At 46.4% G+C, this 15,287-nt stretch overlaps 1 protein-coding gene across 2 annotated transcripts in view; it reads left to right on the top strand.

The window, feature by feature from the left end:
• IFRD2 (interferon related developmental regulator 2) overlaps positions 1-15,287 on the top strand; it is a 206,769-nt gene that overhangs the window by 171,822 nt on the left and 19,660 nt on the right. For both annotated transcript variants that reach the window (XM_069644127.1, XM_069644126.1), the window contains one exon: positions 1,799-1,927. In XM_069644127.1, coding sequence (XP_069500228.1) covers positions 1,799-1,927 — 129 coding nt within the window. The remainder of the gene's footprint in view (positions 1-1,798; positions 1,928-15,287) is intronic.

Genomic DNA, 15,287 nt, shown 5'->3' with positions numbered 1-15,287 from the left:
GTATCCTTCCTGAAAGAAGAATAAGCTAACATATGTTGAAAGATACTTACTTGTAACTTTGTTGGTATAGCTGTATTGTTCCTGAAACTGAATAAGTAACTTGGTTTATTACCAAGGGGGTCCGCTTACCTTGAATTACAAACTGTTATTTTAAGTCTATTAATGTGGCTTTACTCCTCGTGAATAGCTTACTGCTATTCTAAATGCGTATTACTAGGTTTTACTCACCCTGAACTGTATTCTGCTATTCTAAATAAGTTTTATACTTTGGTTTACATACCATAAGTATTGTGTTGGTTTTTATAATTGACTTATAATAGTACTTAACTTTTCTAAATTATTCTTTGCCTATGTAAATATAAAAATAAGCCATTATTTTTACAATACATTAGTGTGAAGCGTTTCTTTGGGCCGTATGTATGCTAAAAGTTTTTTGTACCGAACGACAGACCTCTCTCCCTCCTAAGATAAGCCTGACTGCTCTGTCCATGCTACTAAATTATGCAGTGCAGCTCTATACTAAGAGTTGCAGTTTACTGTATTGCCCAAGGTATATTTTGACAAAGGCCCTTGTGTGGACTTTACACTTTCCTAACCGGGGATCCATTAACTAATGGCTATAGAGCACTTGGGAATGCGTTCAGATTCTGCCGACAGGCAGTGCTATTTAGTGTTCCGAGTTCAATTACGATATCGATAGAGAACTCTGATTAATAGTAACTAACTTTCCCTTCGTTCTCAATTGGACCATTCATGCCAGGGTTAACCCATCTATTTCTCCCCTTAACACCTTATTGCAAAGCTCACTCCGGGGTGTGTGGTCAAAACCCTTGATTTCAGAGTTTTTGTCAAATGCTTTTATTTTGATATTTTATTTGTATCGTGCTCATACACAAGTGTTTCAGAGCACAGCAAGGGAGGGGAACAAGGGAGAACAAAACAACGATCTTACTAGGCTCATTGACATTGAGAACGTGCAAGTGCTTGGGAGGGAGGAGTATTCATTTGAATACTCATTTGAGTGGCACCCTGAGCCCATTGAGCAAGTCCAAAGTCCACATATAAGTTGGGTTATCCTTCTTCCCCTTTCTGGCAGGACCCACATGGGGAGGCAGGGGTATTTAGGGGGAATATTTAGGGGGTGTGGAACTGGAGTTGTATTTTTGTTGTGAGCTGTAACCAAAGACTGGTAAGGTGAAAACTACTTGGACTCTCATACTTTAGTAGACCATGATATGACTTCTCCAGAGCACAAAATGGAGTTCAGGCTGCTTTCCTAGTCTGTCCCTATTTCAGGCTGTCCAATTCCATGCCAGGTTCTCTTGATCACCTCACACACAGCTTGATCTTGATGACAGTCCAATTTACATGTTTTTACTTCTGTGTTTATTCCTCCCAAATCCTTTTCATATATTTGTTTTTCTGAAAAGGTGTCCCTTCCAGATGACCCATGGTTTGGTTTTTTACCTCAAACCCACCAGTTTAAAACCCTCTTAGTACGGTTTTATTGCATCTCCATGTCAATTCCATGTCTTTTCGTAAGGTTCACAATAAGCATGTTTCAGTGGCTTCAGGTGTTTCTTCATCACCATGGCTGCACTATAAGAGCAGCCTAGTGGCCAAAATGTAGCTGCACCTTCACGCTATACATTGTTTTATCGAATTCTGAGGGAGGGATTATTCGGGTTCTTTTCATGCATCAATAGTCTCTATTACTGTGGCATTGGCCACTTTTCATAACTGCCTTGTGCAGAGGTTCTCAACTAAAACATGTTTGTTTTTTGGTTTCACCTTTCAGAACAGCGAGTGCCATGAGGAGACTATAAAGTTCGGACTAGAGTGTATGTATGTAGACAGTTGGGTGCGGAGAAGAACGTACACCGCCTTCAAAGAAGTGCTTGGTTCTGGAGTGCGGCATCATCTACAGGTATAACTAATAGAAGTTCTGAATCATCGAGGGCTGGTTTGTGATTTGCAACTGTCGGCAGTGGAACACAATAAGTGGGGTCTGCTGACTGGCCAATTGCACAACTTGTATATGCAAACTGCTAAAAGCAACAGTACTACTTTGAACACTGCTGCAACCAGATCCTGGCTGTGAATTGATCTCCTTGTTTGTGCAGTCTGATTTCAGTCTTGTATGTGCTTCCTTCCTGTGAAAAGGACTGAGCTCATTTGTTCTTGCATGGTTTCTTGCTCTTCTCAGTGAAGTCAAAATCCATCTTCCTGCCCACAATGCTTCTCCCTCCGCTCCTGTGACTCACAACTTTTGGTTACCTTGATGGCAGCCCCTGGATCCAGAAATGTCTAACATTGACTGCCACTGTGGCCATACTAATCCTGCTGCACTTCGAAAGAACTGCAATCTCGTCACCCGTCATTGTCAAAACTCATCCACTCTTTTGTAATGCTCCTGCCTCCTTTTGGGCAATCCGGTCTACTCTTGCCCCACGCTGGCCAAACAAAATCCTGAAGTTCACGACTCGCTGTACAACACTCCTTGCTCCTCTCATACAATTCCTCTGTGTCGACTGCATCTCCATTCATAACCACTCACCTCCACCCATTGCTGCGCTATGTCTTTATATTCATTGTACAGGGAGGGAGAGATTTTTACACAGCCCTCTGGTAAGGGATGTGCAGTCATCTGATGTACTGGTGAAAGTGTGGCCAACCAAATGGGGAAACTAAACCTAAAGTGCTCAGCCAGCAGGCATTCCTGTTAGGATAATTGTGTGTTCCTAGGTGTGAAACTGGTTAAATGCGGAATAATGGCTTAGAAAACAGCCATATGATGGAGTGCTTGGCTCCAGCAGATGATCAGGACAAAAAGGATGAACTCTCGGGAAGGGGACCCAGCAGCCAAGGATCTAAACCAGAGCTAGGCCACTGCCTCCAGCCTGCAACTGTGGAAAATGGGATAAAGAACATTGACATCGGTCATCAGTGTCAACGCATGTGTGGAACACAGAACATTACCAGGAACATGCAGTCTGCACGGGTCAATAGTTTTTCTGAAGCCCAACTAAGAGCTTAGTAAAACCATTCAACTGAGGCAGTACAAGACTCCACTCTTGGGGCTGAGTTCAGGGTATCCTAGACCGAGCAGCCAGGATTATTCCAGGAGGGAGAGAGGGCTGTAGAATCAGTACAAAGAAATTAGTGGTAACCGCAGAGTATTGCGACTTGTCTTTCGAGGATCGAAAGGGGACGTTGGCATGCGCGTGCGTGTAACTTTATCTGTGACGTGTAGTGTACCCAAAATCCCTCACTAGTCTAAGTCCCTTGGATCGTTTTTTTCTGCCCAGCTAGCTTGTCACCTTATGCAGAGCTCTTACAAATTGCAAAATTATATTCTTTCCACGACCTTCAGTTGTTTATATATCATTCGTCCTGTTAGGACAGTGTTTCTGAAGTTCAACTAAGGGCTTAGTAAAACCATTGAACTGAAGTAGTACAAGACTCCACTCTTCATAAAAGGCTGTACCACCGGAAATCATGGTAGCATAGACCGACCAGCCAGGCTTATCTTAGGAAGGAGAGAGGGCTGTAGAATCAGTACACAGGAAATTGTAATACAAATGATCCAAAGAAACACTTTGTATTTTTTAAATAAAGGATTTATTTAAATACAGGTAGGCTCTGATGAATCTAGGGTTAATAAGTACTAACACATTATATGAAATCACAATATAAAAACAGAACACTATTCTTGAAGGCACACAGACCCCCAAGTATAGCTCTTATTTGAAATACCTAACGGGTATAAGAAAGTAAAAAACCTTTTCATACGCATTCAGTATAGGTCACACCTATTCTTGGGGTAAAAAAACAATGGTTACTTTCAGATTACATTCAGTAATGCAACGGCAGTAGACCCATCCAGTTGTATAATGATTCTCAGTACAAATCACTTACTCGGTCAGCTTTTCGTGAATAGTGAAACACTTATTCTAGGTCAAGCACTCTGTTGAGGGGACTTTGGACTCGATTCATGTTTCTGGAGATCCACCAGGATGCCCACGAAAGTTTCAGCGGAATTTGGAAGACCGTGCACCGCACAATGGCATGACGTCCCAGGGTATTGCAACAACGCAAGGTTGCAGCAAAGCGTGGGATGGCTCAAAATGCAGGTCTCACCAGGCTCTGGGTCGGGGTCGTCGTTTTCGGAGTCCCAGATAGATTGGAAGAAAGGGCTACAGCAGGCTCTCCGGTCGCTGGAAATCGCTTCAGCCGCTTCTCCGTCTTCCTCTTTGGTTTCCTTCCTCTGGTCGACCTTTTTTTCACTTCCAGGTTTGGAGTATTTATCAGAAATTACAGCACAACCTCTGCAGTCTATCCCCGCATTTTACAAGAAGGGGAGGTCTGGTTGTCCAATCAGGACTGCCAGTCCCCCACTGGGATTTGTCCCCATTCAAGCAAGGCATAAGACAAAGGGCTGGGGGTTTAGGGCTCCTCCCTCTCTTCCTGCTCTCAGACTGGAGCCTGGGCGGGGGAGTCCAGGGGACTCATGCCGAAGACAAAAATCACACAATGGAATTTCCTGCCCTGGATGTTGGGAAGGAACAAGAAACGACAAACTAAATTGAGGGAAAAAGACTGGGGCCATTTTGGTAAAATGAGCACCCTGTGGTGCCTTACTGCAGCTGTGATCACAGCCCGTAGTAAAGGTGCACCAAATTAATACAAGGTATCACTGCCACCAGCGATTGAAGGTAAACTTGGCACTATCAGAATTGTTAATTTTAATGTGAAAGGGGATCCATTGCATCTCCCCAGCGCTCCACATACGGTGGGGTGTGCTGGCTTCACAGAATAAAATGTAAAAGGGATCCAAAGATCCTTTCTACCCTTGGGAACTTTAGTTCACCCAAGGTAAGCAAAAGAAAGTTAAAAGGGGAGCCCTTGGGCACCCCAGCAACAGGCACTTACTGCCAATAAGTTGTTAAAGAGGATAACATTAAAAAGACACTATGGAGAGTCTTACAAATTACACCCTTAAAAGAGTTAAAGATATGTGAGTGTGCAAAAAGGTTCTCACTCACTGAGGTATTAAGGAAAAATATCCCACTAATAAAGCAAAATGGTCTGGGGTTGACCCAGGCCAGGAAGATGTAAAAGTTCTGTGAATATCTTACCTAACAAGTCCCCTCTTTGATTACTTCCCAACCACCACCGAAGATGGCGGAAGAACAGACTTCGACGGCTGGTGCTCCAGGTGATGCTGTCGGCCGCGTGCTTAAGCCTTCTGGACAGTAGGGAGAGTGGGGTATGGGGGTCTTTCTTTTTCAAGAAAATGGCTTCCTCAGAGCCAGGTTAAATGTTTTTCAAAATATTCTAACAAAGATTTTTTTGTATGCTCGTGTACATTTAACCTGGCTCTGAGGAAGGAATGTTACCATTCCGAAATGCATTAGCCCTAGGTTATTTTTCTTTGCCATTGTATCAGCACAAAACGAATTGGTGAAGTTTAACCATTTGTTAACTAAATGAGAAATCGAATTGAATTGCAATTTGCAGAATAAAAGCACTTTGAAGCAACTTTATCAAAGATGGCTTTACTGTCATTTATATTCTAAAAACAAATGTTCTAACCCTATTGGGGGAATTTAGGTGTGCAGCCCACACCGAAGGCTAATAAGCCTAGGTCCTTTCTCTTTCAGCACATAACAAGTGTCCCACACGGTGACACAGTATAATGGGCTGCACCCTTTGAAGTAAAATCTAAAAGCATACTCAACAGATACTAATCTATTCAAAATCAAAAGAAACAAGCTGTGCACCCTCTCCCATTCTTCAAATCTCTGGAAGTGATGTCATTTGCCCCACCCCGAAGTGATATCGCGGGAAGCGATGGAACACAACCTTTCACCCGCTGACAAAACAGGAAGAGGCATCACATAGCATTGTACACTACGAAAACTATGGTTACGATATCCCTATAATGTGATGAATACATTTCATACAAGAATGTATCGCCATATGTATCGTTAAGATCAGTGTATAGGCCCATATTAGCAAATTACTGTGTACGCAAGAAGACGTCCATGACAAATGATAATGATGTGTTATTATATAGCACTTACGCTTAAGCGCTTTATATAAGAGAAAATATACACCCAATATTACCCAACCTGTGTTGGTACTAATTTATCAACCTCAGTAGGATGAAAGGCTGAGTTGAGGCGTTTAAGTACAGACTAAATCAGTGACTCACCCCCTGAAGTGTGCCTGAAATAAACCCTTAATGAGTCTAGCAATTACTGTATAGAATTCCAGAAAGACACATTTGGTATTCCTATTCTTTCTTATTTAGGGTCAGTGCTAAATGTATAGACTTGTGGCACTCCTGTTCTTATTTTTCATTTTATTTTTTTAAGGGGCCTGAAAAAGAAAGCCAGACACTCCTGAAGTATAAATAGCCACATGGCGCTAGCCACATGGTGCTAGCCACAGCCCAGGAGATTGCGTTACTTTTTTTTTTCCAGAGGTCGCAAGGGAGACGCCAGAGGTCGCAGTTGCGACCTCTGGCGACCCCTAAATGACGTCCCTGAGTGGTAGATGGATTTAAGGGGGGCAAGATGAGATGTAGCTAGTCCAAAGAGTAGAAGAGCAATAGATGAGGCTGGAGAAGATGAGGGAGCAGATTAAGAGTTTGGTAGCGTGGAAAGTGAGGGAGGGACGGATTTTGCGAATATTGAAGAGGTGGTAGCGACAGGTGCGAGAAGTGAGGGAAATGTGTTGGGAGAAGTAGAGAGGAGTCAGAGAACACCTAAATTAGGAGCTTGGAGAGAGAAGGGGAGATTTGAGGGGGGAAAGTGAATGAATGGGGGAGGAGAGTGAGGGTGAAGTTGGAGGGAAAGAATAGGACTTCGGTCCTGTCAGTGTTAAGAGAGAGAAAGCGGGAGGACATCCAGTTCTTAATGCCAGTAAGGCAGGAAGAGTTTTTGGTGAAGTTCAGTTGAGAAGGAGGAGAAAGAGAAGGAGTTGAGTGTTGTCCGCATAGAAAGGGTGGGAGATGCCAAATGAGGAGATAACAGGGGCAATGAGGGAGGTGTAAAGAGAGAAGAGGAAAGGACCAAGCACTGAACCTTGGGGTACTCTGTAATCAAGAGGCTAGGTAGGAGAGGTCCGGCCGCCCCACGATACAGTAAAGGAGCGGGAAGAGAGGTAAGATGATAACCAGTTGAGAACAGAGCCTTTGAACCCGAAGGAGGAAAGAGTGTGGAGAAGGAGGGGATGATGGACAGTTTCAAAGGCTGCAGAGAAATCGAGGAGAATAAGGATCGAGGATTGCTTGGCATGGCGAGCAGAGAGGAGTGGGTTAAGGATAGAGGTGAGGGCAGTTTCAGTGGAATGTTTGGGTGCGGAAGCCAGATTGGGAGGGTGGTAGGAGAGAGCAAGTAGTGACAAAGGATGAGAGTAGGCGAGGCGCTCGAAGCTTAGAGAGGAATGGGAGAAGAGAGAGAGGTCTGAAGTTAGAGGTGAGAAGAGGATCAGCAGAAGGTTTCTTCAGAATAGGAATAATCGTAGCATGCTTGAAAGCAGAGGGAAAGGTTGCTGAGGAGAGGCAGATGTTGAAGACGGAGGTAAGGTAGGGGATAAGAGGGTATATTTTAGGGATAAGAAGGGAAGGCAGAGGGTCATTTGTGGCGGACGTGGGGTGGGCTTTGGATAAAAGGGTGGAAACTTCGGAAGGGGAGATGGGTGAGAAGATGGACATGAAGGATGAGGGAGGGAGGGGAGGTAGAAGGAGAGGGAAAATCAGAGGGGGTGTTGATTTTTTGCCAAAGGGTCGGGAATTTTTGAGGAGAAGTTAGCGAAGTCAGAAAGAGTGTGGAATTGGAGGAGGCATCAGGAGTGGGAGGAGAGAGAGTTTGGAAGATATGGTGAGGGTGGGTGGCTTGAGATTGAAGTAGGTTAGAGTAGTAGGAGGATTTAGCCGAGGCAAGACAAGTTGTAGAGTGCATGGTAAGAGAAGTAAGATTTTGTTAGAAAGCGAGGGAATTTTGAGCCAGAGTCTCTCCAGATGTCGGAGAAGGCACCGCATGGAGAGGAGATGAGGAGTAAGCCAAGGTTGAGAGGGTTTCCGGGTTGGACGGAAGAGAGAAAGGGGGTAAAGTTGATCAAGGATGGAGGAGATAGAAGAGGAAAGAGGATAGAGCATCATTCGGGGACATACCACCCCAGATGCTCTTGTGGTCACTACAAGAAAGAGGGCAGTGGTGCCCTTGTCCACAGTGAGGCACCACCGGACGAGGAATGCAAAAAATGTTATGCCCTAGGAAAGCGGGTCACTACTGCAGCAGCATATTCCACCAGGATTGCCAACAATACCACGCTGTTGGCCAGCTATTGTGATGTTCAATGGGACCTGCTACAGGAGTGCCTGCAGCATTTTCCCGAACCAATACGCTTGCGCCTGCTCATGATTGTGTCAGAGGGTAAACAAGTAAACCATAACATCCTTAAAAACACCTTAGATGCTGCGGAGACAGCAGGGAGGACCCTGGCCCAGGGTACCCTTTTGAAACGACAAGCCTGGTTAAAGAACTGAGGGTTCAAACCGGAAACGCAAGTGTCTCATCAACAAACCAGTGGAAGAGTCCAACCTGTTTGGCAAGGCTGTAGATGAGGTGCTAGAAACTGCCAAAAAGGAACACGAGACTTTGAAAGCTTTTAACTAGATCACTCGGAGGCCCTTTCAACAGAGATGTGGTAGTTCTCATTCCCCACATAAACAATATGGAACGGGTAAAACATGGTCCTCCAGGACAAGGGTCTGCTACCTCAAATCAGTATCCACCTAGAGGACAATGCCGTGGGAAAGGAAGGGGCTGCAATGCCACACCTAGCGGCTCCCGGGCCCCAGTCTGAAATGACTCTCATATCCGGGTCCCCTCCCATGCCTTCCCGGTCGGAGAGGTATAATATTCATACACGCATGGGAGGGGCTTACCATAGACCAGGGGGTGCTCAAGACCGGCCCCCACGGTTATTGCATCAAGTTCAGCTGACCACCTCGATTTAGACCACCGAAGTACAGACGTCTAACACCGGAACACCTCAGAATCCTGCTTCGAGGTCGAGATCCTGCAGGAAAAGGGCTTCATCAAGTTGTCCCCGTTCTACAGGTAAACAAGGGTATTTATTCAGTGTACTTCCTTGTACCCAAAAAGGATCTCACCAGGTGCCCTGTGCTAGACTTGCGCCCAGCGAAAAATTTGTCAAACCACAGAAGGTTCGAATGATAACGCTGCAAGAAGTAATTCCTCTGCTAACACAAGGGTATTGCATGGCAACATTGGACATGAAAGATGCATACTTTCATATTTCAATGTTGCCGGCACATAGGAAATACCTAAGGTTCATGATGGAAGGCAAACACTATCAATTCAAAGTTCTTCCCTTCGGCATCGCCTCAGCACCAAGAGTGTTTACAAAGCTGCTGGCAGTTGCAGCAGCTCACCTGCGCAGGCAATCCATTCCAGTATATCCTTACCTTGATGACCGGCTAATAACCGAGGATTCCTACAGAACATGCCTGTCAAACACCCAAAGACTATAGACCTACTCTTCAGTCTGGGATTCTACATAAACGAGAAGTCCAGCCTAAACCCCAGCCAAATCAGTTTCTGGGTGCCCTAATTTGGACACAAGACGACCTTGTCTTCCCCTCCGAGAGGGTTCAAAAAATGCTGTTTCAGATCCCTCAGTATGTAACCAGTCGAGAGGTGACGGTACGCAAGGCCATGCGACTGTTGGGGATGATGGCATTCTGCATTTATTTAGTCCCTTACGCACGTTTGCGTAGATGCCCCATGCAAAAGTCGCTCAACGTCCAGTGGTGTCAGGCCAGCGGACAATCGGACGGTCTAGTGGTTGTCCTGGCAGCCCACGTTCTCTCTGCAGTGGTGGTAGAGGGTAAATCTCTTGAAAAGGAAAACCTTTACCACCCCCACAGGAGAAGCCACACTCACAACACTCATCTATCACAGGGTGGGGGGTTCACCTCCATCATCAGACGGCGCACAACGTTTGGTCCTCAGTAGTAGCATCCAACCACCTGTTGGAGCTGTTGGCAGTTTTCAAAGCACTGAAGGCTTTTCAGGCACAGTTGGAAGGGAAGACGGTATTGGTCCTCACGGACAGCACCACGGCCATGTTCTACCTGAACAAACTGGGGCACTCTCTCCGGGGCTGTCCAAACTGTCTCAGAACATTTGGAAGGGGGCTCTCAAGCACAAGATGTTCCTACTGTCCCAACATGTTCCAGAGGAACTCCATCTTCTAGCAGACGTGCTAAGCAGAGACTTACCACTACCCTTGGAGTACGAATGGCAACTACACAGACATTGTCGCCAATGTTTTCGCATAATGGGTCTTCCCATAGATGGACTTGTTCGCAACTCTGTAGAACTCGCAATGCCCAGCTTTACGCCTCTAGGTCCCCTCCGAACCGATCCAAGGGGAACAGTCTCTGGATAACATGGTCAGGGAAATTTGTTTAAGCTTTCGCCCACCCCTCCCCCCTGATGTGGGCCCGCCAACCCTAGTTCTCCCATCTGATGGGGATGTCTCTCTTCTGCTGAACTGCCTTGCTCATACAACATGCTATCTCGGGACAAGGGGGAAAACACTTCATCCATGCACGCAGACACTCAATTTACCGGCCTGGCTCCTGAGGTCATAGTTTGGGCATCTCCAAATTTCTCAGAGATGTATGGAAATACTTGGAGAAGCAAGAAAGCCTAACACCACACATTGCTACTCCAATAAATGGAAACGCTTCGTCATCTGGTGCAATTCCAAAAGCATCAATCCAATTGACTGCTTGCCAACTCATATTGTACTTTACCTGACTCACCGATTAGACTCTAGTCTATTTTTTAACTCCCTGAAGGTCCACCTAGCTGCACTTTCAGCCTATGCCACGTCCCAGCAGGTGTCGTGGTGGAAGATTCCAGTAATTAAAGCTTTCATGGAAGGGGTTAAGAGAATTAATCCCCCTATTTCTAACCCGGCTCCCGGATGGGACCTAAATGTGGTATTATGGGGTCTCCTTTTGAACCTATGCACAAAGCAAGCCTCAAAGCACTCGCATACGAGACCGCCTCCCTAGTAGCAGTCACTTCTAGGAGTCCGTGAACTTCAGGTCCTTTCAATCCTAGACCCCTTTGTCACGATTCAGGGATAAGTGGTTCTGCGCACTCACCCACGGTTTGCACCCAAGTTAATTTCTAATTTCCCTGTGAACCAATCAATAGAACTACCCATTTTCTTCCAGAACCCCACGAACGTGGTGGTAAAAAGCCTACACCCACTGATGTGCGCAGGGCAGTCATGTACTATCTGGGAAGAGCGAAGCCACTAAGGAAAAGGAACCACATTTTTTTTTCAGTGGCAGCTGGTAGAGAAGGGGACCCTGTCTCTAAATCTGCCATCTCAAGATGGATTGTCAATTGCATCACACTCTTGCCAAGAGAGATCTGCCCTTCAAGCCTAGAGCACATTACTCTGGGCACTGGGGCTTCCATAGCATTCATTGCAAACTCATTCTAGGTCTGAGTCTCGGGTGGAACAAGCAATACTAAGACACCTTTTCTCTACTGTTCCTTCTCGCATCCCACCACCATCCCCCGCTCCCATTGGTCCTTAGGGCCGTGTGAGGGGAACCTAGCCCCACTGCTAGCGTCTCGGCAGCCCATCTGCAGAGGAGTGCAGCAACGCCTGGCCCCCCACAGGTGAGCCTCCATTACATCCGCAAGGCCCAAGGCCCTCTGTGAGCCCCCAGCAGCCCACTCTCACCCCGGGCCCAGTTCCTGCTTCCCCGGCCTCCTGCCCCACCCATCCCCGCTCCCATTGGTCCTTAGGGCCGTGTGAGGGGAACCTAGCCCCACTGCTAGCGTCTCGGCAGCCCATCTGCAGAGGAGCACAGCAACGCCTGGCCCTCCACAGGTGAGCCTCCATTACATCTTTGAGACCTGGAGCGTTGCAGGTGAGTGCCCCCAGGCCAGTGACCCCTCTGGGCCTGGTCTGCTAGCCCAGACCATCCGTCGGAGGCTCGCGACCCGCGCCGCTCCATTTCCCCAGCTCCTTCTCTCCCTCCCGGCTCCTCTCCTCCCTCTGCCCGGCAGCCCCCTGCGGCTAAGGGCCCTAAGGCCAAGGGCGGCACCAACAGAAGCAGATTAAAGAAGTGTCAGCCAGTGTCTGCAGGGGAAGCAGTGGCCAGCCGTCAACAATCATCCACAAGGACCAGTAAGGTAGGAGTGGCCTGGGTCAGGACTAGAGCCACTTACCAAACCCAAAAGTAAAAAATGATTGCACTGTATGATGTTTAGGTTGCACTGATAGGCCTCTCTCCCACTATACAGAGGTCCCTCAAATTTTGCAGGGACTCTGTCCCCAAACTGCATTGTATGATGTCTAGGCTGCACTGATAGGCCTCTCTCCCACTATACAGGTCTCTCAAATTTAGCAGTGGTTCTGTCTCCTAATTGCATTGTATGATGTCTGGGTTGCACTGATGGACCTCTCTCCCACTGTACAGGTCTCTCAAATTTAGCAGGGGTTCTGTCTCCTAAGTGCATTGTATGATGTTTAGGTTGCATTGATAGGCCTCTATCCCACTATACAGGTCTCTCAAATTTAGCAGGGGCCCTCTCCCCAAATTGCCGTGTAGGATGTTTAGATTGCACTGACAGGCCTCTCTCCCACGGCGTGGGTCTCTGAAGTTTAACAGGGACTCTGTCTCCAAACTGCACTGTGTGGCGTTTAGACTGCGCTGGTGGACGTCTATCCCACTGTGCAGGTCTCTCAAACTTAGCAGGGGCCTTGTCTCCGAACGGCACTGTGTGATGTTTAGATTGCACTGATGGGACTCTCACCCAATATACAGATCTCTCAAATAATCTAACTGCGCTTATTCCAATACTCTACCAACCCCTGAAACCCACCACCCCCACTACCCAACCCAACTAAATCCCATACCAGTAGACTGTTAACACCCTAAGCCCCCACCCACCCCCCCACCGAGAGTGCACCCTTAGGAAACAACACTGAGCCAGAGAACACCCCAGCGTATCCAGAGAAGGAAAAGACTAAACTACTCTCAACCCTACAATGCCGCGCAAACGACCAATTCCGAGAAAAAGACGAAGAGAGGAAAGAACAAACACGCCAGAACAGCAACCTAGAACAACTATAGACTGGACCCCCACAGGCAGGAACACAAACCGAAGGAACTCTGAGAGAAGAGAAAAATCCATCTACCTAACTCCATACCTCGCAGACAACTGGCCACCACGCTAATCCAACCCAACATTAGAAGCAGCACCATCAATCAACCTAACACAAGCAAGTAGAAGAAGGATGACCAAAACAAACATACAGACAGACCCAATAACCCCCTACATCACCAAAGCAAGAGGAACTTCCCATCAACAACCACAACCCCCGGAAGACGAACCCGATGAAAACATAAAAAAAACCAAGACAAAACCTAGAAGAACTCTTCGAAGACGCTGACACCCCAAACCCCACAGCCCAACAAGTGACCGACCAAGAAGGAAACCTCAACACCGAGCAGAAGACGACTTCGACAAAACCCAAATCAAACACCTCCAAACTTCACTGCAATCTAATAAATGCAAGATCCATGTCAAAACACTCAGAGATCTTCGACCTACTCGACGACAACGGCATTGACATCCTGTCCATCACAGAAACATGGCTGGACAACAACTACAAAATCACACTCCAAAGCTGCCTTCCGACAGACTTCAAATGCCTACAAATAAACAGAAAAAACAAAAAAAGGAGGAGGCATCGCTATAGCATTCAAAGAACATCTGAAAATAAAAACTGACGAACCACTCAACATCCTCAACTGTAAAACCATGGTAATTCACCTAAAAGCGACCCCAAAACTAACATCACATTCATCCTGGTATACAGACCACCAACATATGATGCAACATTTGTCGATAACTTCATAGAAGCCATCACCAACTTAGCCATCAACCACAAACACCTAATTATCCTGGGGGACTTCAACATCTGGTTTGAAGACGGCCACGCCAACTCCCAAAACTCACTAATTGAACAACTCAGCACCATGAAACTACGACAACTAGTCAAAGGAGCAACGCACTCGGCAGGTCACACCCTAGACGCAATTTTCGCCAAAGAAAAACTCATCACCACGGCACCTCCGATACAAATACTGTGGAGCGACCATCTCATCATCCCATTCGTGATCACTCTGCCTACCGAAGCCTACATCCAACATCCGAAACTCACAACCACCACCGAAAGAAACTGGAAACGCGTCAAAGAAAGCAACCTATTCGAACAACTGGAATTAATGAAACCCTCAACTACAGAACTGGAACTAGCTGACCTAGACGGCAAAGCAAAAATACTGCACAAATGGATCGCAGATACGATAGACAAGATCGCCCCGGAAAAAACGTTCACCCCATCAAAAAAAAGAGCAATGGCAAAATGTTTCACCCCACTATTAAACGACATGAAAAAGGAAAACAAAGATGGAATTGGAATGGAGGAAAGAATACAACCTAGGGAAAAAAACACTGTACCAGAAACAAATCCGTGCATACAAGAATGAAATTCAAAAGGCAAAGAAAAGACATTACGATGACAGAATCGACAATGCCACCAACACACAAAAAGAAATGTTTAGCATCATTAAAGAAATGAGAAACCCACCAGGCTGTGATAACACCCCAACCTCCTCAGAAAAACTATGCAACGACCTGGCAGATCACTTAAAAAAAAAAACAAATCAACAACATCCGCCAAACCATACAAAAGCGACCAACCAACCACAACATACAACCCAGCGAACCCAACTCTGAACCACAACACAAACTCTGAAGCTTTCCTGAAATATCAGCAGAGGCATTCGCAAGGCTGGTTAAACGAAGCAAGAAAGCGGGATCACCAATGGACCCATGTCCCCCAGACATCTACAAATCAATCCTCGCGCAAGGATCGCCAGCAGAACACTACAGAAAACTTCTAAATCTATCACTATCAACAGGAACTGTACCGAAGATCTTCAAATCGGCATATTTCAAGCCACTCTTAAACACAAGTGGTGACGTAGATGACCTTGCCAACTACAGGCCGATCTCTAACATCCCCTACCCAGCAAAACTTCTAGAAACCTACGTTTCTGATTGTTAATCTGCTTAGAATCACATGCTGTGCATAGGTCCGACATCCAGTGGTCACTGCGGAGTATTGCATTTTGTTTTTCGTAG

Source organism: Ambystoma mexicanum, chromosome 2p (genome assembly GCF_040938575.1).
Source record: "Ambystoma mexicanum isolate Mex_15411 chromosome 2p, UKY_AmexF1_1, whole genome shotgun sequence".
In the NCBI taxonomy this organism is placed as follows: domain Eukaryota; kingdom Metazoa; phylum Chordata; class Amphibia; order Caudata; family Ambystomatidae; genus Ambystoma; species Ambystoma mexicanum.
The sequence above is the reverse complement of the archived record's forward strand: the minus strand, read 5'-3'. Positions and strand labels throughout refer to the sequence as shown.